Raw genomic sequence first — 25,662 nt, forward strand, 5'->3', positions numbered from 1 at the left:
AAAGTTCAGATGACGGTGTGGGCCAGCTCAGCGTCCCTGGGACAACCCGGTAGCTCAGGGCAGCTACCCGTTTTGAGGCGCATTGGTGGCATAAGCTAGAGAGTAACCCTTTATGATGCCTGACTATGGGACGACTGTACCAGACTCCTACAGCGGACAAACATTAGGCCTGCACCATGTCTGCAACTCAGTATTCCTTTCGAGTGTTGCATTGTGCCTGCACCACTGAAGTGAAATGGCACAGTATCTAAACTTCTCATGCTCCGTTGGGAATGGGTCCACAGTGGTGGGTGCAGGCAAATCAAACGGACTTTTCATCTTTGACTTGTCTTGGCTAGGAGTCATGTCAATGGCAATGCGACTTGCTAACTGAAACTGTCTGTTGTTTGTTCTTAAATTTATATTTGTTCATTCTTCATAATTAGACAAATCCAAATACTGAAATTCAATTTGAGGCAAATACTAAATAGCATAACATTTGATCAAATATTTGAAAAATACTGAATTTGCCCAAGCTTAGTCATTATACACTTAGCAGTAGATGTCTACCACTTTGATTTAAAGGTTGTAGTTGTATTTGCACCTTGGCAAGCTTCTAGCTGGTATCCCATGGACTTTGTTTTCTAGCTTTTTTTTTTTCCTGAATTTAGAGATACTAAATGAGCAGGGGATTGCTATGTAAGTAGCTTCAAGTTGAGATGTTGAAGAAGATAGCCTGACATGAGTTATAGCGCAAAGTTCTTTACATTAGCTCAATATGACAATCTCTCACAGCTTTCTTCATTGCCAAGTTGCATTAGGATGGTGTGTAAATGCTGTCAATCTGTCACCAGGTTGTCTCGGCGTACAAAGAAACTTCATGATTCTTTGTGTAGTGCTTCACTAATGTGTAACTGTGCTATCCTTAATCGCTGTGAATGTCTAGTTTTGTGCTAGCTGTGCTAAAGGCATTTTCCTCCCTAGGAGGAAGCATTTTTGGCTCGAGTAGAGATCAAGGTCCGTATACCAGATGAACTCAAGCCTTGGCTCGTAGATGACTGGGACCTTATCACACGACAAAAAAAGGTAGGACTGGCTCCCTCATTACTTTACTGCTTAAGACAGCTTTCAAAGAAAGGTCTATACTCCCATTTTATATATGGCAGGCAACATTAAGAAGGCTAGGAGACTTCTCTTACTCTTCGCATTCGTGATAAAAAAAATTGTGCGTCACATTTGAAAGAAAGGTTTCAGTATGCATTATCTAGTTCAATGTAACATAAGACATACTTTTATGTAGCAAAATATGATTTATTTATTACACTGAATACATCATAGATTTGAACTTTTTTGATGCCAAACATTCAAAATGGTATGTTTTTGTGACCAGTGGCTACAGGGCACTGCTTGCACTTGCAACCAAAATATACCATGTTGCATACTGGAAGCACAAATGAGTACAAATAACACATGATTTAGCATTGTTGTGGTAATATAAGAAGTAGTTATTTCATAGAAAGCATCGTAAGTTAAAAACAACTGAACATACTACGAAATGAGTGGAGTGAAACTTCTATGACCACACTACTTGCATATTTTCTGCAGTGTTGCTTGCTAAGTAGGAAACGTAGAGCTAGCTTTTCCTTGTGCTATCACACTTGAATGAAATGTGAATGGGAAGAAATGAAGAACACCTCTTACACTTGATAACTTCAAAGTGAGATGTGTGATAAGGGCCTAGCTTGGTGCCAAGTGCGTGCTGGCTTCGAAACTATGCCTCTGTGAATTAATCACCCCGGTGTCATACAGAGCTGTGAGTGTAAAAATGGAAATCCACTTTCTAGTTCACTTCTTCATGTTCACATTTCATCCCAGTATGAGTGTACATTATATTGCGGCAACGTCTTTTCCATTCCGGTTATGCCATTGTATTGTTGCAAAATTTGGATTTTATCCTAATGTAATAAACAAGTTGGACTTGAGCAGGGATTTGTAACGATGTTTATGGCTATATGTCTAACAACGAAATTTCAAATAGTGCTCAGTAGCACAGTGTGGCTACTTACCTAAGTATTTGTGTTGTTAAATGGTGATATGAAAAATAAAGACCTCTCCAGCTGTAGATCGTGTTGTGGCATCGCAACATCCACCCAGAGTGTATAATTGTAAAGTAAAGCTTCATGTTGGAAAAAAAGGAACAATCATGCATAAACCATTTCTATTAACTGATGATCTGAGATTTTGATGACTGCGATATCATTCTGTGTCACTGTTGTTGGGCATTGTGTCACATAAGTGTGAAGATTACATAATTTTGCTACATATTAAGGACCCAGGTCTGCAAAAGAAAACACATGTGTGATGTCACGTGGCAGCAATGTCATCAGCGTCATGGCTTTTACATGAAAAGAACCAATTTAGCTTAGCAAATTCTGCCATTAGTATCCTTTAAAAGCTTCTTCGTTATTGATGGATATACAAAGCCAAATTCCTTTCTCTGGAAGTTTTGTGTTATGAAGTGTGTTAATGAACTTTGCAACTGTCATTGCATTTGCACACAGCTTGTTCAGCTTCCCTGCAATGTTACTGTGGACCACATTTTGGCTGATTATGTGAAACAGAAGACGTCAGTGAAAGGAATTTCATCTAACAAGTGAGTATTCATGCCTTAACTTACCTGCAGTCAACTCAGATAGCTTGGAGTTTTGTTCTGTATTGCTGTGAAATATATATTAAGTAGAGGAACTACAACTAATCCTCAATATAACGAACTTCAATATAATGATGTTCTCGATACAACAAAGTATTTTACTTTTCATAATCTCTTGTCTGTAGAATATAATGTATTTAGAACATCAATGTAATGAAGCGTATTTGTATGCAATTTCAACAACAAAATTTCACTGCTGCCTCAAAGGAATGCTGAGAAAAAAAATAAGATCCCCTTTCTTAAAGAAAGATGTTCGAACGCGAAGCTTTCCCCCAATGCAATCTGAATCGAAGTCCAAAGCCAACAACTACACAATGAACACGGAAAATGCTGAGCAACCCGATGCTATGCATATGTGATTTGATTGCTTGTTTAAGATTGTATTTTTTTAACATTGAAGTTGAATGAAGACGCATTTCGTTAAGGTGCGTAGCCTTTATCTTAGGGTCACATTGCCATTGATTACACGTACACACTTTCATGGACGACAGTACACTTGCACAGTATAGACCGTTTTATTGAGGGCGCCGCCATTTTGCAATCGCAGCGCTGTCTATCGTGCGGCGCCATGCTGGTATATGGGATTGCGCTGGAGGGTGCGTGGCAAACGCGCTGTTGACAACGAGCGGCAAGTTTTCATGCTTTCCCAGGAGGTGTCAACAAGCTGTTTGGATTGGAGAACTTCTTAAAGTGTCGTCCCTAAGCTGTTAGCTTCGATATAGCCGCAATATTGAATGGCGACTGGCCCCGAGGTATTCCCGCAGCTCACCCCACGATCGAAATAGGAGGCGAGTCAAGTCTGAACATTGTCGATACATAACGCATACATGTAATGTGTTATTATTGTATGTCTAGCCTTGAACTCTATTCAGGTATCACTCAAGCAACAACAATCAGAGGTGTTTTCATGGGTCATGCATCCCAATCCAGATAACTGCAAAGCTCCGGGGAAGCACGTTTTGCTAGCTTTTGTGGTCCTAAAATTTTCGCAGAACGATTTTCTAAATATGGTTTAATTTTTCGAGGCTGGTTTTCAATGTTTTTAAAACAATAGGCTTTCGGTGTTTTTAAAGCAATGTGGCTTATGCGCCTTCCCGATGACAACAAGTGGCAAGCGTTCTGTGCCAGTCATATTGGCAGCAAGAAGCACAGTTATTCTTTGCTTGCACTTCTTGCCACCAATGCACGGGTCCCCTTTGAAGGTCGCCGTCATGTCCGGCAGAGCTCTGAAAAATAGAGCAGTTTTGTCTGCATTGAACACGTCACTTGGTTCATATGCGGCGATGTGCTCAAGCAGCTTCACATTCTTCCACTGGGTGGTCACGCTTTTGTCAATACTGGCCTTTTCGCCCCACACACTTCTGAAGACAAGTTCGTGTCTTTCCTGAAACCTCGCGAACCACCCATCTGAAGCTCTGAACGATTCAATGTTCACCATTACAGCATACTTCTCACGTTCTGCCATGATGGGAGATCCACTCAAAGGCAGATGCGCTTTGCGACAGTCAGTAACCCACTGGAGCAAAGCTTCTTCGAGCTGGGGATGAGCTGCGGTTTGCAACCGCTTTCTTTATGCATGAAACTTCTCGCTTTCGAAGGCTTAGGAATCTGTTGTTCATTTTTCATGTACGTTCCCAACGTGCTCCGCTTCACATTGTACTTGGTTGTGCTGTCACGCGCTGTAACGTGCTGTCACGATTCGCCATTCTTCAAAGCCTGCAAGATTTGCACCTTAGTCACCAAGTTCTAGGCTTCGTACTTCTGCCACTTTGCTGGCGTTGCCATCACTGTAGTGCACGATGGTGGTGGGATGCAAAACATGGTCACAACGAAAAAGAAAACTCCGCAAGAAGAGATGATGCCAACTAGACAACACAAGGGAAAATGGCGTCGAAGGCGCAGTGGAACAAAGAAAGAAGACATCGACGTTCGGTGATTTTGCAATCGCCCCCACTAATTGATGATGATGGTGATGCCTCTCAGGTTTCGGTTTCACTCCACTGGTGCCAACACTGCTTTACCACGCTTTCGTGTAGCGGCAACGGTCAGCATTTGTTCAAATTAAGTGGCACGGGTCCTAATTCTGACGAATTAATGAAGGTTTGGTCCCATAGACTTAACATTCACTTTGGCTGGGACCAACAGAGCTGTCCGAATTATCCGAATTCCCGAATTAGCGGGTGTCGAATTAACAAGCTTTTACTGTATTGCCTTGTGATGCTGTGGTAGATGGTCAGAGGCTCTGCCATCATAACCTGGCACAGCCTGCTTGCAAACGTGAGATCAATGCAGAAACGGTGTCGTATCATGGGTCTCTGTAGCTTCTTCAGTTTCAGCGAGTAGCGACCTGGCATGAAACGCTCGATCCATTTGCCATGCTCTTTCGCCACATCAATGTTAAAGTCACGGCACACAAGGATCGGCATACTATGCGACTTTAAGGTCTTCACCATTTCTGTCAGGAACGTTTCCGTGTCACAACAATACATGTTCAATGTGATGTACACGCTGATGATCAGAAGACCAGTAGGCATCTCGACTGCACAGGTGTCTCCCACATAGCTTCTGCATGCCGTTGGTGATACATGGGATCGGCCCTAAGGGCACAGTCACGCTCCACTTACATTCGCGTACGGCAGCCTTTTATTCTGCCCTGCGCTGCGCCCACAGCCGACTCATGGTGACGGCCGGGAATGCATTACGTGCCACACATAAAGCAATGCAGATATGTACAGTTTGTCCGGGGTAGCATGGCGTTCAACCATCTTTCGTAAAGGGGCTTTGATTTTCTTTTTTCCAGATCATAAGACGAGCCTGTGTTCATGCGCATTTGTTGTCTCCCATAAGCAGGGAAGCTCAGTTAATTGCGACGGGGGTGGTGTCATGCCTAGCAGACGCAACTTGCGCTTCCAGTTAACTTTGTGCGCATGCACTACTCTTGCTGAGCTCGTCGCTTCACGCCGTTATCAGGCACTGACTGGCTGGCCTGTCAACGCTGATGCGGTACTGCGAATGTAAACTTTAGTGCTCTACGCATATGTGTAAGTTGGCTTGGTGTAAGTGGAGCGTGTTTTTGGCGCTCACGGATGAATCAGTGAGACATGGAAAGCTTTGCTTTAATGTGTGGAAACTTCCGCGGACTCAGATGGTCAAATGATCGAATTATGAGCGGCTGCTTTCAAATGCACCTCTCAAATCACCGGCCGCTCATGTTCTGTATAAAGCCCAAGTGCGATAAGAGCCTATTGCGGCCCGTGCACTGTGTGCTTTAAGTGCGAGTTAAAGTGTGTGAGGGTGAGACGAGAAAGGTGGTAGCTTCACAAGTGCCACCTACCTTCCCGCACGAGCAAAGGGAAAGAGGGGAGGGGATTGAGCTCGCAGTAACACGATCAAGTGCACACGAGGGGTCAGGGAGGGAACGGAGTTGGGGGTAAGTTTGCGCACGTCTCGATTTCTGGCGCGTCTCGGCTGTGACTGCACATGGCTGTAAGTGCAGCTGATCATACATGCAGCCACGCACCCGGCTTTAGAGGTAATCTCAGGGTGTCTACCTACCAGGAAAACCGGAAATTCTCAGGGATCTTGAATAGTCTGGAAAGACTCGGGGAAAACTCAGGGAACTCGTGCTTCTATCATGGAAAATTAGCTGTCACTTTATTGAAAGGGAATGAGAGAGAGAGAGAAGGAGATTCTTGAATATGGGAAGGAAAGGTTGGGGTAAAGTGCAGCGCAGTATTGAAAGGGAATGAAAGTTGCCCTAATGAAAGGGAATGAAAGTTGCCCTAATGCTGGGTTGAGTGAAGGAGAGGAGTCGTAACAAGTTATTTTTGATGCCGTGTCGTCGGCTGGAGGAGTTGCCAGTGTAGAGTCAACGACCGATTTTCCGGACGGCCGATTTTCGGGACATGCCCAATAATGCGTACTGCTTCGCAGCACCATAGAGTCAGTGTAAAAGAATGTGAAATTTAGGACGCAAGAATCCTTCGCCGTCCGACTTTCTGGACTTCTTGCCGCGACTGCAGGTCTAAAACAGCATTAATCAAAGCCAACACCGCCGTTTTGATTATCTCGACGCTTCAAACTGGCGCTCTTGCACGCAGATCCACTGGCAGCCGTATCCACCACCACAGCAATGCAAGGCCCAGCTGCTTCGACATTTGCTATTGAGGTTCTTGCCGTTCGGCGCCACGTTTTTCATTGAAAGAATTCGCCGCTCTCAGCAATGGCACCGATTCCGCCTCTGTGGTCCTCGTGATTGGCTCCGAAGCTTAGAAAGCATGGCGCGTTGCATAATGCCGGTTCCCAAAAAGCAGGTTTGCCTCATTATAGAAATTTATGCTGCAAAGCGTACGTGAGGTATTGCGGTGAAGCTTAACAAGTATGGGAAGGGGGCAATATTCACGGGATGCAGTACGTATTCCCTAATTATGCAGACGTGCACCTGCCACCTCCTGTCACAGTATGAGCACCGATACGCCTCATAAGTGTGCTGGCAGGCCTTCAGAGCTTTTTCGTGCGTGCCTGCGGCCATTTGAGCCCTTAAGGGCAGTAAAAGCATGTATTCATTTTTAAAGCAACGCTTTCTTTACCTCTTCCTTTGACGTTCCCGTTGCTGCTGCTGCTGCTGCTGCTTTGGGCTGCTGCTGTCACGCACACTGCAACGGGGGGGGGGAGTGGGGGGTGTCAGAGCGTGTATATAGATGACAGGCACGAGTAAGAGTGGAAAGGCACCGAGAGAAACTCGTTTTCACCCCACCACTTTGAATATACACAATACCCTCTGGAGCTTCCTGGTTGTCGCCACATTATACACAATACCCTCTGGAGCTTCCTGGTTGTCGCCACATTAGCCGTTTGACAGCTGTAATTATCCATGACTCCCCTCAGAAGCATTGCAGAAACTGCAGCGCTTTCCTTTCTACTGATGTGCAAGGCCAGACAGGACGCAGATAGAAATGTAGAGCGGAGAAGAAGGAGAGGGAGGAGAAGAGGCAGTTCCCATACAAGAGAGGGGGAGGGGGAGGTGACGTGAGAAGGCAAGGAAACCCCACTACTATACGACAGCGGTTGCGGGGACACAGGATAAGCTTAAGTTCAAGGTACGTCACAGTATGTTGCTGCCATCTCTGAAGAATAAACGCCATGCAAGTATGTCAAGTGGGCAATTTATGCAGAGCGCGCAGAAGCAGAGCCGCATTAATTAAAGCGCACCGCAGAGTCCAGGAGTCACTACGGAAGCGGTCGACTGTCAAATCAACACTTCTGTGCTCGTCACGTCAGCGTTGCGGCTATGGTATTGCTAGAGTTCGTGGATTTGATCCCAATCGTGGCAGCCACACTTCGACAGGGGCGAAATAGAAAATGCACATGCACTTACATTTTGGGACACGTTAAAGGAAATCACGATGTCAAAATTAATTCGAAGTCCGCCACTATTGCGTGCCTCAAAATCCTAGTGTGGTTTTGGCACGTACAGCCCCATAATCCAATTCAAGTTTAATACTTCTACGACAATGCGATGTGCCATGTAAGGCAATGACAATGCTCAACCCTCTCGGAGGTTATAAAATATGGCACACAACAACGCCTCATGCAAACACCTTTTGCTGTGCGTTCTGTGTACTAAGCAGACAAACAGCAGTGGTGCATGCAAGGTAACGTTTAACATCAACTCGCCACTCTCATGTTGCCTTAAACATTGAAGAAATTAAGCTTTAGCCATCAACATCACTGCTAATTATCGTCAATCAAAGCATCCAGCGCGGAAAGCTTCGCTTACATCGATTTCCACAGTGCGTGGGATCTGCATAATTTTTTGGACTACCAAATTTTTCGGGAGTTTTCACGGCCCCTAAGAGTCCGAAAAATCAGACATTGACTGTACAACTGACCAAGAGGATGTTTCAACTGGTCCACAAGGTGAATGCGCGGCAAAACAAGGACGAGAACAGAAAGGACCTAAACATTGAGGAATGAATGAGAAAGGAACTGTGGCGCCGCTTCTTTGAAGGAGTTTGGGCTCAAAAAAGCAAAGTGTTGGCTGACGCCGAGGTGCAGGTGACTCTGATCCAAGCCAAAATAAATTCTTTGAAGCAGTGAAACACAACACTGAGGCGTTGTGCGCGGGCTGAGAGTATGTCAGGACAGTTGAGGTTGACACACCAGCTGTTGAGAATCTCACTTGTGACAAAGTTCGGGCTTAATACCAATGAGCTTGCTATCAGTTGATAGAAATAGCCCATTTTCAAAAATATTTGCATCTCTTTTTATTCGTATTTGAAAATGTTCGACTCGATTTGCAATGGGCTTTACTTTTTTTTTTTTTTTCGAGGATACTTTATTCGCTGTGCATCTTACTGACCCCCTCCCTTCAGTTTTCTATCTTGAATAAAATAAACTCTACTGCTTACTATTCAAACTGGATTAAGTCGTTTTCTTTTTCAACATATTTTAGCATGCTTACTAGAGAGTGATTGCATCGGGCAACATAGTGTCAGCCCATCTTGGTAAAAACAAAGTTTTGTCTCACTTAAGGAATATTGCAAAGGCACTCAGGGAAAACCTAGAAAACTGAGAGAATTTGAAAATGTCAACTTGTTAGACACCCTGAATCTGCCGCATGTGCGAAGAGTGAGCGTGCCGAGACAGTGTGGCATCATGTAAGCTGCCTTCTCGCGTGTTTAGTATTGGAGATTGCATAATCTCGAGTTTTGGTGACTCGATGGAACGAGAGGCAGACAAAGCATTTGCTTCCCACTGCCGGAGCTTTTCATAATAGCGTCGTCCCAGTACGGGCGACGCAATCAGCCGTTGGGGCGGAGGACACGCAAAAAGCGTGGCTGGCTTTGCTTAATTCATAATGCCGATGTGAAGATATTGTCGATGTTGCACGATACCATATCATTCGTCGCCGACTCCCAAATTCATCAAAATAAATTGTTTTCTCATTCAAGTTTGCTTTTTTCAATTGCCTCATGAATCGAAATATTCTGTGGCCCCTTTTCTTGTAAGAAAAATCAATGTACTTGTTTTCATAAAAGGTTGAATTTCAATACAACGAAACTTCAATATAATAAAGCAAATTGCCAATTTTACTGACTTCATTGTATCGAGGTTTAGCTGTAGTACTAACAGATAGAGCTATAACTGAATCAAAGGAAAGCGAGAGGTACCTTCACGGTCATGTTGTGTTTGTAGTCCCTGTGAAATGGACATCAGTAGTGACGAACACCTAGAGACTGAGCAATAGGGACATAAAGGCAAACTATTAGCTAAAGTGATAATAGCGAGTGTGTTATGCATTTTACTAGTTGAGTGAGAGAAAAATAAGAAGTATATTTATGGCCATTTGTTGCCATGTCCATGAATGGTGCGAGCTAACACTCCCATGACTAATCTTGTACACATACAAAAATATGCAAGAAAGTTGGTGGAAGGACAGCTTCCACAGCAGCTTAATGGTGGAGCACCGCATATGTAATCTGTAAGATGTGGGTTCGGCACCCATGTGCAGCAAATTTTCTTTGCCCACTTTCGTTTCCTTTTTCCTTATTATTTTAACATTTAAATTTAAAAAAAGAACAGTTATTTGCCCATATGCTTTCCCTGGCTTCATTGTCTGTTTGCTTCATGTGGCTGTGCTACTAAAGTTTTACTACTACTATGTACTAATAAACTCACACTAAAATGATCAACACATGCTGGTCAAGTTTTCGAATAAAAGTATCTTCCAAAATAGCATTAGTACACTGCACGTTCTTGCAAAATGATGCAATATATGTATTCTAGCTAGTCAAACTTCTAGCTGAGATCATTCATGTAATTATATTAGTTAGATTCTTTTTACACCCGACAACATCACAACACAGATAATCACAATAATACCTTTAGGCACATCATGTGATTCTGAAATGGAAGCCAGCGGGGACGCCAGACATGTTCATTTACTGGCACTGGTCCAAAAAAACCATGGACTGGTACCAATTTTGAGACATCAGTGCCTAGAATCTGCTCTGAAATTCATTGACGCTCCATGTACCAGTGTTTTCAAATGCATGAAGGGGCCCTTTAAGCACAACAACGCTTGGAATACCACTTTTAGTGGCACATTTAGTGGCACTCCTTTAATGCTCACTGTTTCTTTTATGTTCACTGTTCTGATAATATATTGCTGATGAAATATTGCTGAAAAACTTGTCTCTCTGCAGTGCACTGCCTAGAAATTTTTGTATAGCTGACTTTAAAAACACAACAGTAAAATAGAACTATTTCTTTTTACACAGGGAGAGTGCTGTCATTGAAGTGACGAATGGGCTCAAGGAATACTTCAATGTGATGCTAGGAAGCCAACTTTTGTACAAATTTGAACGGCCTCAGTACGCCGATGTAAGTTTTGTGTTTGATAATAGGTACCTATGCATGATTGTTTTGCCAATAGTGTACAGTAATACCTCGTTAACTTGAACTTGTATATCTTGAAAAATTAGTTAAGTCGAAATTTTCCGTGGCACTGAACTATTTCCTATACGTGCCATGTATATGTTGCGCTTTATCTCTAAGTATTTTTGGGTTAAATTGTGGATATCTCGAAATCTTGCCTGAGAGCGGAACAAGAACTCTGCCGCCAGAACGTTTAACAAGCTTCGTGCGAGGCTGCCACTCCTACCAGAAAGCGGACGTTTTTCCTGAGTGTCAAGTCGGAACCTGAGCAAAACGAGAACAACGTGAAAGCTGGAACCAACATTTTGACAAGCGCACTTGTCTTTTTCAAGGCAACATATGCTTTCCTTGGCACAGTATACAGTGGAATCTCTATAAACGGAAATCGCTTAAATGGAGCTGCTTCTTAAACGGAACACCATGCTCATGGTTTGTTGGTTTTTTATTCATGCAATTGTATTCAGCTTTTTCTCTTAGTAAATGGAACTCCTGATAAACAGAACCAATTTTCCTGGTCCCTTGAGGTTCCGTTTAAAGAGAGTCTACTGTATATAGGTATGGTTCTTGTAAGGGGAGATGGGGTAATGCAGGTGGCCAAGGCAACGAATGAGGGTGTTTGTGTGGCAAGGGTGTAGAATTGAAAAGAAAGGTGTGCTATTCAATCTCGGAGGAGTGTCAGCGTCGTGTCAGCTGGTTGACGTGTCACCGTAGGCTCGTAGGCTCATTTTTTTGTGGAAAGGGCCTGGATGACGGGAGCTGCAGGAGGGGGGGGGGGGGATTATCTGCTCTCTTGGAGGTCAGTAAACTATCGTCTCTCACAGAGAGACAGATAAAAGTAGTGGCATAAAATGGTGCTAGTGAAAAAAAATATATAAAATGTATAAATAAAAGAACGAAAAGCAAAGGAGGAGAAATAAAAAAAAAACAACTAAACAACCCGACTAGAAATAAAAATAAGAAAGTGCTGTAGTTTATAGTTTGAAATTTAGCATAGCTCTCTTTGAAACGTTTATGCCTATTGGTTGCAATGTCTTGAACTTATTGATGAGGTATGATTGTCTGTATTTTCTGTCTTGCACAGAATGGAAATTTGACTGTAGTATGTAGAGTTCAAGTTCATCAAAGTTATGACCTGGTTGGTTGAAATACTCAGTGAGGGCATTGGAAAGGTTTTTATGTGTCTGTATGATGTCCATTTAACCTGATGTTCGTTGATTGTCCCGTTTCGCGGATATATTGTTTCTTACAGAAGAAACATTCAAGCATATAAGTTACATTGGAACTAGTGCAAGTAAAGGTCACTTTGAAGGTGCCTGCAGGTTTTGCACCTGGGGCAAGAGCATTCTTTGATTATGGGGGAATGATGTTAGCTGATTTTTACGTGCACTAACATGTCTTCAAAGTTTCTGTTGCGGCGATAGGTCACCCTTGCTACCGCCAGGAACGCTTTTCTCAGACACTAGTTACTTGATAATATTAGGTGGTATTTTCATAGGATGTTGTTTATGTTTGGGAGGGTATTATAATTTTTTGTTATAAAGGCTGGTGCTCTCTCTAATTCTGGTGTGGGCTTTTTCTTAGCTCATTCGAATGCCTCTCCAATCTTGATGCGACGTCGTAAGCCTTGTCAAAAGGAACTTGTGGATAGTTTCTTTCTGCTAGTGTTGCTTTAAGGTCATTTAGGTGCTGGATATAATCGTTGACTTCGCTACAAATTATTCTTATTCGTGTTGCTTGGCCGATAAAAATTCCTCGCTTGCAATGTCGCGGGTGATGACTGGTGTAGTCTAAATATTGCTGGCGATCCATAAGCTTCCAGTAAAGTGTCGTTCTAACTTTTACATTTTATATGTAGACCGTCATGTCAAGGAAGTTGATTTGACCAGCAGAGTGATGAGCAGTAAATTTAATACTAGGGTGAAAGCGGCTGAAATGGCTAATCAGGTCAATTAGCATGTGTGTGTCGTGTTCCCATATTATAAATACAGTAAAATCTCGTTAAACCGTGGGTAACCGGATCTCGGAAAAAGTATGTACTAAACGGTAGTACTGCTTAACTGAAATAGCATGAGATCGTCCGCTTGCCTGTCAAAAACGGAACTCGGAGAGAGTGCGATGAAAAGGCAAAAACATGCTGTATTTATTCGACGACCTCCTCCATAAAGTTTATGTAGGAGGGCGTGATTTATTCACTTCGCACGACAAAAGTCTCGTTATTTTCGTTTGATGCCGCGGCGGCCTAGCAGCAACGACAGCGACCTCAAACTTACTGAAGCTGTGAGCCAGCTTTTCAGCCAGCCCCCTCTTCTCGGCAAATACTCACGTGGCAGATTCCTCATTGGCATTGCATATTATCCGTGCAGGGACGCGGTAGTACTACAGATGTCGTGGGGCACCTTTTTCATTGCGGGGTGCTGTTCTCATCGCAACGATTGCATTCATGCGGCTGACGTGATGCGCAGATTCTGCCACTGTCGGGGCTGAATCGCCCATACTGTCGTTTTCCGTGTCGTTCTCATCACTGTCGTTGGGCAACACTTTGGCAATAGAGGCAATGATGGCAAAAAATCGAACGTCATAGCCGACATTTTTCCGCGGTCACAACAGTGCTGCCGAGCAACTTCTCCGCATTCCAAATGCCACACACCGTAGTCGATGGTGAATCCCTGTTGTGTGCCAGCGCTGACTTCTTCATGCCACGTTCGATGGCACAAACAATGTACAATTTTCTACGCTGAGCACCTGGTGTTTTTTATCCGAGCTTCGTCATGATGCCAGTCCTTGCTTGCACGATGCCGAAATGACATTGATGTTGATGTGGCTTCATGCGCGAACGCACAGGGCGCTTGGAGGCCGTTGCTCCGATCTCAGTCTTGTTGTTCTGACAAGGGCCGCCCGATGGGGACGACGCACCACCATGATTGGGCGATGAAAAGTGGAAACACCACGTGTTAACTGACACATACGCAATAAGCTGGTACGGTTTATGCGAATACAAAATGCATTACAGTCGAACCCGACTATATCGAACCCGTTTACATCGAATTATTCTGTATATCGAACAATTTCTGGTCACGGTATAGTTACAATGAGTATATATAGCAAAAATTACGCTTACATCGAACAAATATTGCAGTGAATACCGATATATCGAACCGTCAAGCGGCGGAAAAGTGCCCCCAGAAGTTGGCTTTCCCTCGCGGTAGCGGGGAAACCCGGCGGCGCGGCTCCATCCAACCGCTCTCCCTACCGTGACCGCGCTGCCTCGGGCTGTCCGCGCGAGCCGTCGACACTCCCCCTGTCGCGCATAGTGGAGTCTATTAGGCCACATCCTCCCTCTTTCTCTCTCTCATCTTTCACTTCCCACTCTCTCTCCCCTGACGACGCTTCGCCGTGTTCCCTCACGGGTTGTAGAATCAAGCGTCCTTCCTTTCTTTAGATCACTATCTATCGACACTCCCCAGCAAAAAAATGATCCTGGACCGCCTACAGCGCTTGCTCAGACAGCCAATCAGAGGCTCTCTTCGTGCAAGATGGCGAAAGTGCGAGTTGTCAGGCTGGTTTTCTGGTTTATCGTGTTTGCGCCTTGTGGGACTTCTCCCGCAGTGTTGCCGTGATGAAGCAGCAGAATTCGCCTTTCGTCGTGAAGCTCGAAATCATAAATCGCGTCGAACGCGATGAGAAGTTGGATGGCCCCGCAGCGTGCAAGATTCCGAGGAGCACTCTCGGCACGGTTAGGGCTAAAGTGACCCGACTCGCAACCCGGTGCCCGTGGCGCCCGACGCGTACGCACGGCCGTGTACGAGGGGTTCTTCATACGTGCCGGTTTCCGCGTGCTCGGTGATGACTGTAAATTCTGATGAATGCGACAAAGCCGTTGCCGGTGTTGCCGAAGTTTGGAACGAGCTGTCAAAATTTCCGGAACATTCGAATCAACGGCGGACGACTTTGTCAGTGCAGATGATGGTGTCGCGACCACGGGAGAGCCCGGAAACGAAGACTACATCGCCGACATCGTACCGAGCACAAATGAAAGCAGGCACGTTGAGGAAAGCAACTGCGGTCCTTTGGCCACATCCTCCGAAGTGATTGGTGCACTCGCATTAGTCCGGTGCTTCTGCGCGAATGCGGAAGGTTGCGGCCTCAGCTGCTCCGACTCCTTAGACAACGTGGGGAAGTACGTGCGTCGCAGGCAGCGAAATTGCCCGAGCAGAAGAAAATGCAGGACTAATTTATGCGAAACTAAGCTAGTTTCTTCAATAAAGTGATTTTATAAATGGTATGTGCTTTTATGACATCCAATTATTTAGCAGGCTTATATCGAATTATGCTCTATATCGAACTGATGGGCGTTTTTTTGCGAGTTCGATATAGCCGGGTTTGACTGTATGTTCAATGGCTGCAGAGTCGGGGATTTGACTTTACTACTTTTAAAACGAAACTACTGTTTAAGCGGGTACAGTTTAACTATGTTTTACGTATGTCAATGTAACGCAGATAGGTGGGGGGTTTTAAAGGGTATGATGGGCAAACCTGCAACTTTTCATATTTGACTGAGTGTACGGAATTTGAAAAGGAGTCTTTCTCATCGTGTATCTTAAAGGAGTCCTGAATCACTCTTTATCAAAATGGAGAAAGGCATTTGAAGTGAATATAGGCTATTTCAGAAATGCTTTGCTGCAAGAAGTACGCCAGTTTGTTCAGCAGAAGTGCAGTTATTGTCAGTCAAACATGGCCTCTACTGTGCTCCCATTCCTTCTTCAGTGCCTTGCACTGCAAAGGCTGTAGCGGAGTGGGGCGTGCCCACAACACTACACCTTCTAAATGTCACCCTGGTGCGCAGTTCAAATTTCATTTTGAATGTTTACGTAGATGCCATGACTTTCAAATTCGGTGCCTACGACACGCTAAATGTAAGCCAAATGCAGTTGATCTCAGCAAGCCACAGTGCGCTTAGCCATTAGACTCGTGGCGGCATCCCGCGGCGGCCGCAGTATGTACGCTACATAGCCGAACGCAGCAACTAATAGAGCCACGTATGGGAATCCGCTTTATCACGAAATAAAGCGTCATTACCAAAATGAGGAGCAGGCTTCTGTTGAAAAGACAGTATTTAAGAGAAAGATGACTTCGTGCTCTGCTTGCGAGCTCGACGCACCATGTACAACAGCAAAACTTGGCGGAGATGTTCACAGTAGCATATGCTACCGGCGGTCTATGTTACTTCACCAAGCCCGAGGGGTGGTTCAGGACCTCTTTAAATACTTCAAAGTGAATAACCTCCCCCCTCTCTCCCCCCACGCACACACACTTCTTTTTGTAATTGTTTTTGCATCCTTTAATAATGACTTAGCACTATAATAACTACATATAAAGACAATGCCACCTGAATGCTTGAATTCCAAAGTTGCACATGAGCTGTGTGAGGTGCCCTTGTGAATTACTCGATTCTCAACTGCTCACAGGACCTATAACTAGCCTAGAAATACATAGGTGTATTTTGTATCTTGCTGCGTTGAAATGTGCCTGTCCACTGTGGTCGGGAATCAAACCCACGATGATGTGCTTAACAAAACGCATACATTCAACTCCCGTTACAACCGGCCCTGATAATCTGACAAAAAACATTTGTTTTATCCGAAGTCCGTAATATCTGAGATGCCTCACTTCTGAAACTTTCAGCGCTATGTCTAATAACTTTATTGCAATGAGTGAGTGACGAACATCCAAAGTAAAAAACAAACAAAAAGTCACAGTTTCGCCCGAAAGGCGAAGCATCGATTGTGATAGCAAATTAAGCAAGATAAGCGTGGCAGCAGCAGCGAGCGAATTGACCTTCGTGCTCTCTCACTTCAACGCGAACTAGATGTCGAAACCACAGCACATATGAAGCTGCCGGCACTGGGCACACTGTCTACATCGCGGATCACTTTGAAGAGGAGGCCTGAGCAGATGTGTGCTTTGTTCACATCGCAGATCACTTTCAAGCACGGAGCAAAAAACATTTAGGAGTGGAAACTCCGCTGTTTGTGGCAACTAGGAAAGATCACAAGCCCGCAGAGCCACTATCAGGCTGGCGGCAGGGAAAGAAATTACCACCGTTTCGGTTGCCAAGACAACCGGTTGTGTGTGGCTTGCATTGGGCTGCGTGCCTGGCACAAGCTCCTCTAAGGGCACTCATGCGCTCTTCTTTAGCACTTGCAGCCTGGACAGCAATTGGTGCTACGCTTAAATTGGGCACAGTAAAAAATTAAAAATTTTTTTCCATGACCGCTATAATAAGGCAATTTGTAGCTTCGTGTTGTATGCAGCGCTATTGTTTGATAGCCACGCCTTCAATTTCTTCGAGTATGCGACAAAGCTAATTTTCCTCAAGCTCATGGGTCTCACACGCTGTGTGAACATCGCTGACGTTCACCACCATTTATGTTCCTAGCTTGTCATGTACACTCATTCTTGATCTTTTAATGGTAGCATGACTGATATTTCATGTTGCTACCCAGGGAGTCCGCTTCTTTTTCGGGGATGTCAAAGATGCTAGAGACAGAAAAAAGATGCAGGGAACAGCCTCTGGATGCAGTCCTGTTTTTTCGGGTGGTCCAGGACTACCTCACCTCTAAGCTCACCGTATTGCTTATCCCATCTCATTATGCTGCTCGTGAAGTGCTTTTCGCAGATGTAATCTCTCCATGGTGAGTTGACGACCATCCCCAGGAATTGCCGCAACCTATGCTTGCAGTAGTTTAGGATCATTCAGAGCCTTGAAGACGCTCACATTTTCCCTGCAAGGCTTGTACCCACTTTTGCAGTTTTCAACAAAACACCTGCGTCTCATCTTAGGCTAGCAAGTTCTGAAGAAGGGCATTTATGCGTAGCAGCACTGTCAGTATTACGGCTCTCTAACAGACACCGACAAGAACTGTTGCTGTTTGGCTTAAGGGCGCACATACACAACGTAACGGCGTGCTCACTGAAGCGAACGTCCAGGTCGTCTACTTGTCGTCTGCCTTGAATTGAAGACACGAGCGCGCCCGAGCTGCTCGCTTGGGTGTCTGTGTTTTTTTTCACTGCTGCTTGCATGACGCGCCGCAAGGCACCGCCACTGCATGCGCTTCTGTCAGCATATGCTATTAACGCGACAGCGTTAAGGAGCTCGTGTCGCAGAAAAGCCGGTGTCGGCGGCGTTGGCCGTGAGCAAAAAATCCCGGAAGGCAATTCATAAATAAAAACAACTTGCAAGATGGGCTGGGTGGGAATCGAACCAAGGTCTCCGGAGTGTGAGACAGATGCTACCACTGACCCATGAGTTCGATGGCTCAAAGCGGGACAAAAGTGCCTCCAGTGAATGCGGTGTTGCCTTAGAAACGTGCTGTAGAAAGTTATACTGCGGTTTATATAGGTAATTATGAGCATGTAAATTACAGAAGTCGCAGTTAAACGAGTAGCGAAGTACGTTTCCGCGACAGTTCTTCTGCGCTTGGTGCACACGCAGAGGCATCTTGCGGCAAACACAGAAGACCCCCTCCTCGCAATGTCCGGCACTGCCCCGACAGATGGCGCGCCGCTCGCCTGCTTTTCCCATTCGTCTCGTCAAAAGCATGCCGAGCGAATGAGTGGGCGGTGCAAACAGGGTGCGATAACGCTATCGCGTTCCACTCTTGAAGGCGAAGCTTAAGTGTCGTCCAATTTTTTTAGTGGCGTTATCTGGTCGCCCGCGCTTACGGGAGTTTCAACTCCTAAATATTCTCCCTTCGTGCTTTCAAGATACGGCGCCTGCGTGGGCGCGCACTTTTTCCACATCACAGGTCATTTTCAAGATACAGTGCCCGTGCAGGTGCGCACTTTGCGGTCCACATCGCAGATTGCTTTCAAAGTACACGGCACCCGCATGGCCGCACCGTTAACAGCTGCCACCGGAGTTGACCCCCCTTTCCCTCGCGTCCCCCCCCCTCCCCAGTGCCTCACGCGCGAAAGATGATCTGTGATCTGTGCCTCACGCACGAGAAAGTGGGGTTCTGCCCCACTTTCCTCCCTCCCTCATGCGCAAGATATTCAGCCGCGATCGTCGGCTCACCTTCGCAAGTCAGTTGCCAGCCTGTTGTCGACATGGCAAAGGTTCATTCTGTATGCCCGATTTTTACAAAATTTGTGGCTAATTTCGCCCGCTCTAGTCGATAGTCCGTTGTAGCACGGTTCGTTAAAAGCAAACTTCATTGCATTAATAAAATAGGTAGAACAAACTAAGGCTGAATTATAGTCCATTATATCCGAAAGTCCGTTGTACGCGGGTTTGTTGTAACGAGCGCTGACTGTATTACTGCTGCTAAATCACCCTAGCAAGTAGTGTTGGCTTTTAAATGGGCCCTAAAACATTTGTTGAACATGTCAAGAAAACTTTGCTGCTCTGTTGTAGAGGCTGCTGTGAACATGTGAGCCAAATTTTACTGCACTGCACACAGCAGTGAATGAAGCTCATGTCAAAAATGGCAAAAATTTGCTTACTCTTGCTTCCGCAATGCTGTCATGCAGCATTATCGAAAGCAGCTGCACCCACCAATGCTATTGGCTGATTTTGTGATCGCGAGAGCATTCTCAGTAATACATAATTGCTCATTTTTATTTAAATAAATGAGTAATATATGTCTGCGATCTGAAAAATACAGAAAAATAGTTTCATCTTTGCGCTGCGCATAGCTGCGTAAGCTGCGTATGGCCTCCGATATGGCAGCGACATGCTGTGCAGCGTAGTCTACTACTGCTGCCGCCACGTGACACTCAAGTGTCGTCTGGGGCTTTGCCCTCTTGGTTTCTCCACTGTGGAACTCTGCATACTAGTGGAGATGAAACGAGAGAGAAAGCCAGGTATCCATGTGAAAACTCCATCTATAGTTGAATGATTCAAAAAAAAATTTCAAGCATTAGATTCGCTAGACAACGTCCTTTAACAGTTAGGCCATTCTTGATTAGTTAGTACGGTGTTTCAGGGCACCTTTAATAGCCTTGATAGGGCACCTTTAATAGCCTTTAATAGCACTGTGTTACCTTGGATGTGGTCATTCACTCTTCTACTGGTGCAGGGGTTCATGACCGTGTGCCCAGAATTGTCCACTGTTATCCAAGTTGACATTCTTTTCTACATCTAGGTTTTAAATGAGAGACCAGACACCCCAATGTCGCAAATATATGGTGCCATTCACTTACTCAGGCTGTTCGGTAAGTTGCCCTTTTGCATAGCTTCATAATGGGACTCTGTAACCACCCATATTTGGTCTTTCCTGCATTTCTTTTCATAGTGTTTTGTTACCACTGTGGCATCAATATGTGCACACACTGTCGTGTTGAATAAGACAGCAGCCATTCGTAAATGGTTGACCAGAAAATGCTTGCAGGCCTAATAGGTGAAAAAAAGTATGTGCAGCATTGCTGTGCATTGCGCTTTTTGTATCCCTACTTCTGTGTATACCCCCCTTACGCTATGCTGCATCCAGAGCCAAGCCCGTAAGGTATTCTAAATACCATATTTATTTTAATATAAGGCAAGCCTTTTTTCCCAAAATTCTTACCCTCGATGTCACTGCCCCCGCCACATATGCGAGGCTGATAGATTAATTTACTGCTTCAGTGTGGTGGAAGCTATGCCATATTTCCGGTGATCCAGATTTTAGACAGCAGCACAAATTGTAGCAACTCGTAAAACTGGGCAGGTGAGGCTGTACAGTATTTTTGCTCGAATAATCCACACCGTGAATTATAAAAGTTAAGGTAAAGGTGGGGGTGCGCTGCTGTAAAATCATACCATTAGGCGAAATTTGCGCTGCTGCGTCACACTTTAAGCTGAAATTCACATATAACCTGCACCAATTATTCCGGGGGTTTCGATTACTCTGTATTTCGGATGATCCTTTGCAGAGTCAGAATCCGCTGACTACTCTATATTGCCTTACAGTAGTGTGAATACTTTCCCTTTTCTTCAGTCCCCCAACTGCACGCTCACCTTATAATCACCCCTTATAATCAAGTAAATACGCTAAACAAAATGATTTCAGAGAGTATTACAGGCATCATATGATCTGAACCAGACCTCATTAAAGAAGTGCTCTGTCGATGATAAGTGTTGCAGAGCCCCTTTAAAGGCACACTAAAGAGAAAAGTTCTTTAAGCTGCATTAGTGAAGTACTGTTCTACAATGCCAAAAAAAGCTACTCTCGCTGTGAGAAGAGGCTTCGTAAGCAAGAAAAAAATGCAAAAGTGAAATGCACGTGGCAATGCCACCTTGTAGTTTACGCACCAGCTTGCTGTGAAGTTGTGGATTGTGACGGGATCTGCTGGTTAGCCTTTTTTTAACAAAGATGGACTACATTGTTTTCCAAAAAATCTAATGAGTGAACTTGGCAAAATTCAAGATCTTACTGAGCCACAGCAGCCCAAATATGGAAAACTTTATTTGAAGTTTCAAATTTGTGGGACATCACACTGACAACCAGGACACGGGCTTCTGCGTGAAATAAACAAAAAAAGAAAGAGAAAAAATGGAACTTTGACTCATTTTATTTTCTAATAATCAAGCTATTAACGTAAAATTAACAAAAATAGAATGTTGAAAGAATACTTTATCTGCCTAAACTGGTTTAGTATCTTGCTTTAGTTTACCATTAATTTTAAGCCATAATTTAATCCATTCGTGCTTATGACACAGAAAACTTCGGAATTTAATTTTGAAATGTGATCTTATGTTTCAGTGAAGCTTGGCAGCATGTTGGCTTACACACCACTGGACGAGAAGAGCGTCCAGCTTCTGCTCCATCACATTCACGACTTTTTGAAGTGAGTTTTCTTTTTCTTTTTGTTAGTGACTGCATTGGTAGATAGTGCTTTCCAACAACAGTGAAGCATGCATCATTGTGTGAATGAGCTCTGTTAACCCTTTAAAGGCACTGTGTACACATTCATGTAGACAAAGATAGTGCATGAACAGCAAAGACATTGATAAAGGTAATGAGCTAAAGGTAATAAGGTAAAGGTAACGAAACATGTTGTATACATCTGGAAACACTTCTGATTGGAAAAGTGCTGCAAGTTTCAATAAAGAAGTACACAATATTTTAGTAAAACTAGTGGGAAGATCGATGGTTAGGTGTTTTTGCTTGATGTCTGGGTGTTGTATGCAGCGAGTTAACTTCTTTCATTGTTTTTCACAATGTTTTACACCAGACATTAGTATCATGTGGCTAGATAAGGTGCTTTTCAAACCTGCTAGACATGAAATATTTGATGTTATCATGTTTGATGTTCCTGAAGTGAGTTCTTGCATGGAGTCCACATTCTGTAAACTTGACAAAACTCACTAAATAATTGAAAATTGTATCTATTCTGCAGCTGTATGCTCTTAATGATGCTGAAGATGCAAAAAATGTGGTGAAAGCAAGTTTTCAATCAGCATAATTAATGAGCGCCTCAATGCATTAATTTAGCTAGGTGTTTTTGTTTCTAAACGAAAATTCTAGACATATCCTTTCCGTTAGTAGAAGTGCAGGTTGAATTCATGCACCCTGATTAAAGCATTTCATTTTTCATTCCTCACATTTGGCTAGCAACATCTTGCTTGGCAATTGGCAATGCAACATTTGAACTAGGAGACATTGAAAACTTACTATAATGCAGTCATGCGCAATGTACCTGGGCTAATAGATTCTTGGTCAGTTAGCCAGCCGTGCCTTGGAGTACTGCAGATACACATTGGCTTTCCATTGTCTCCTGTGGCTGCCATGAACATAGTGTGTGCTGTCACATTGACAGTAGCTGTGTGCAGCATTGCTCCCAGCTACATTGATTTCATATGCTCTGTAGTTTTATAACGCGATAGTCTTAAAAGCCCCATGTCAAAGAAAATCTGGTGTTGGTGCCGGCAGCAGCGTCTCCGGCCAAGAAAATTATCTCAAACCACGCATCCCAATCTATACAGGCCCTCTGCATGGCACATAGGCATTACTGGGCTAATCGAATTTCTCAAAGTAATATACGTCAGAATATTTGTAAAGTATGGCTTACACACAACCTACAGACATGATAGTGTTGGATTGTAATTTGAATATACATGAAAACAGGATTCTCTTAGGTTAGAAACTCAAACACAAACCCCTTTTAAAGGGGGGATGTAGGTCCTAAAGATTTTTTTCTTATTTTTGGGTGAATCTTTAATAAACTCCACTGTCCGGGGTAATTTTTCGTGCTGATTTCAGATTTGTTATTAGATTTTTGATAGCTGTAGCAGTTCAAAAATATTGAGGTCTGAAGTCAAATTAATTTCAAACTCGTTATGGGGTTCTTGATGATTCCGTCTTGCTAAACCAAAAACTAAATGCATGACACCATTGCTAAAGACCTACTGTCCTATGATAGCATTTCCCAGCTGCCGTTTGAGGTCTGGCTTAGTAGGAGCACCGGGAGCACCTTTGTCCCGTCATCTTCTTCACATGCCAGTTCTCTGACTTCTGCCATTCGTGACACTGTTTGCCAACACGTTGCTGGCGCCTTACTACGGCCGCCCAGTGCCTATAGCACCATCAACCTACAAGTTTTTACCTGAGGAAGTGTTTGTTGCACAGTTCCTTTATGACGCAATGCAAGCTGTTGCACAATAGCCATGTAAAATTTTTATATCTGGAAATGTGCACTAGGATAAAATTGTACAATTTGTGCTTTGTATACTATGTTAAGGAGTCTTGCAATCCATACCAAGCAGTTAAAGAAAAAAAGATTTTCAAGGGTTACAAGATAATGTTACAAAAAGCAGGTTTACTGTTTTGTTCAGACGGCATGCTTTGAGGCTCATATAACTCGCGTTCCAATAGTGACATATCTCGCAATCACAGTGTGTTGCTAAAGTCATTCATTTTATGCATTTATGAAACTTAACAGTCAATGTCCGTTATTGCGGACTTCCTGGGGCTGCGAAAATGTCCTGAAAAGTCGGCAGTCTGAAAAACTGAATGCATGCCCTTTACTGCCCCACAAGCTCAGATCGCCGCAGGTATGTCTGAAATAGCTCTGAAGGCCTGCCAGTACACTTATTAGGCATCTCCTGTCACTGCTCATACTGTGACGGGGGCGGCGGATGCACACATGTATACAGTTAAACGTCAATATAACAAAGTTGGTAGAATGGCAATTTGCTTCATTATATTAAAATTTTGTATATTGTAGTTTGACCTTTTATGCAGATAAGTACAGTCACCGATAAACATTTCTTACACGGTAGGGACCACATAATTTTCCAAATAATTGGGCAATCTGTGGACGCAAATTTGAATGAGAAAAGAGATTAATTTGTTGAAATTGAGTTGGCAACAAAAGGTATGGTTTCATGCCATGTCGACGATATCATGACATCAGTGGTACGAAGCAAGCCCGCCATGCTTTCCTGTCCACTTCACCTCGGTGCTGATAATGTAGCCTGCGGAGGGACGATGCTATCACGAAAAGCACCAGCAGCGGGGAGCGAATGCTTCATCTGCCTATCGCTTCAGCGCATCTTCAAAACTCAAGATTACGCAACCTCCAGTACTAAACGTTTGGAAAGACAGCGCACATGATGCCATGCCATCTCGGTATGCCCACTCTTTGCACATGCAACAGATTGTCTCCAAAACAGGGCATGTGGGCTGTGTATGCACTCAGCCACACTGACAGCCATGCACAACCACGGCTACTGTGCGATCAGCTGTAAGAAATGCAACTGGGTGTTCGCTAATGCACTGCACTCCATTCATGCTGCAAATGTGGAACAGTAGAGGGAAGACGTGTGCAGTAGTTGGCTGTAAAAATAATGACTGGCATATTAAGGAATGGAGTGAATCTGTGTGATCAAGCCCACAGACCACTGCTACTCAAGGACCGCTGCCTGTGTTGTCGGCCCTTGGTGTTGCACAGCTTTCCTCGAGGAAAAAAAAATTTATCGTCCACCAGCGTTGTGTTGCTAACCTGCAAAAACAAAGGACATCAGCCCCTGAATGTTGTCAAGAGTGAGTACACCTCGTTACACAGCGACAAAGGGAATAGCACAGCTTCCTCACATAGTAAGTTTCTTGCACGTTATCTACACACCATCCACCCCAACTCACCAACCTTACTCCCACTCTCAACACATCAAGAATAAGTGAATGGGCTCACCCTTGCATGGGTGCCAAAGCATGGGTGACGGCAACTACACCAACAACAACTGAATGTTGGAAGCTGAACGTTCCGGGGACAGTCCACAGGGTATAAGTGAGTGACTAGCAATAATATGTCTTTGCTAAAAGTTATTACACAGTGCAGAGCATCTGTGTTCCAAGCCATTGTGGGCAGCAAGAACAAATCTATTGCAATTGAGCACACCTTCCAGTATCTAAGCAGAAAATAAACAATCATATAGTGACTGCATCGAGCAACTTTACAGAGTCAGAAACAAGACACGCCGCTGCTTTAAAGTGTTTGCCAAATAAAGAACGAATAATGAAACACACTACTGCTAAGCTAATTCATAAACAGAAAGT

The 25,662-nt window shown here is 44.2% G+C and overlaps 1 protein-coding gene across 2 annotated transcripts in view; it reads left to right on the forward strand.

The window, feature by feature from the left end:
* Positions 1–25,662, forward strand: part of MRG15 (mortality factor 4-like) — a 65,528-nt gene that overhangs the window by 36,822 nt on the left and 3,044 nt on the right. For both annotated transcript variants that reach the window (XM_075680644.1, XM_075680645.1), the window contains 5 exons: positions 964–1,065; positions 2,541–2,632; positions 10,972–11,074; positions 20,272–20,341; positions 21,868–21,952. In XM_075680644.1, the coding sequence (XP_075536759.1) occupies positions 964–1,065; positions 2,541–2,632; positions 10,972–11,074; positions 20,272–20,341; positions 21,868–21,952 (452 nt within the window). The remainder of the gene's footprint in view (positions 1–963; positions 1,066–2,540; positions 2,633–10,971; positions 11,075–20,271; positions 20,342–21,867; positions 21,953–25,662) is intronic.

Source organism: Dermacentor variabilis, chromosome 2 (genome assembly GCF_050947875.1).
Source record: "Dermacentor variabilis isolate Ectoservices chromosome 2, ASM5094787v1, whole genome shotgun sequence".
In the NCBI taxonomy this organism is placed as follows: Eukaryota; Metazoa; Arthropoda; class Arachnida; order Ixodida; family Ixodidae; genus Dermacentor; species Dermacentor variabilis.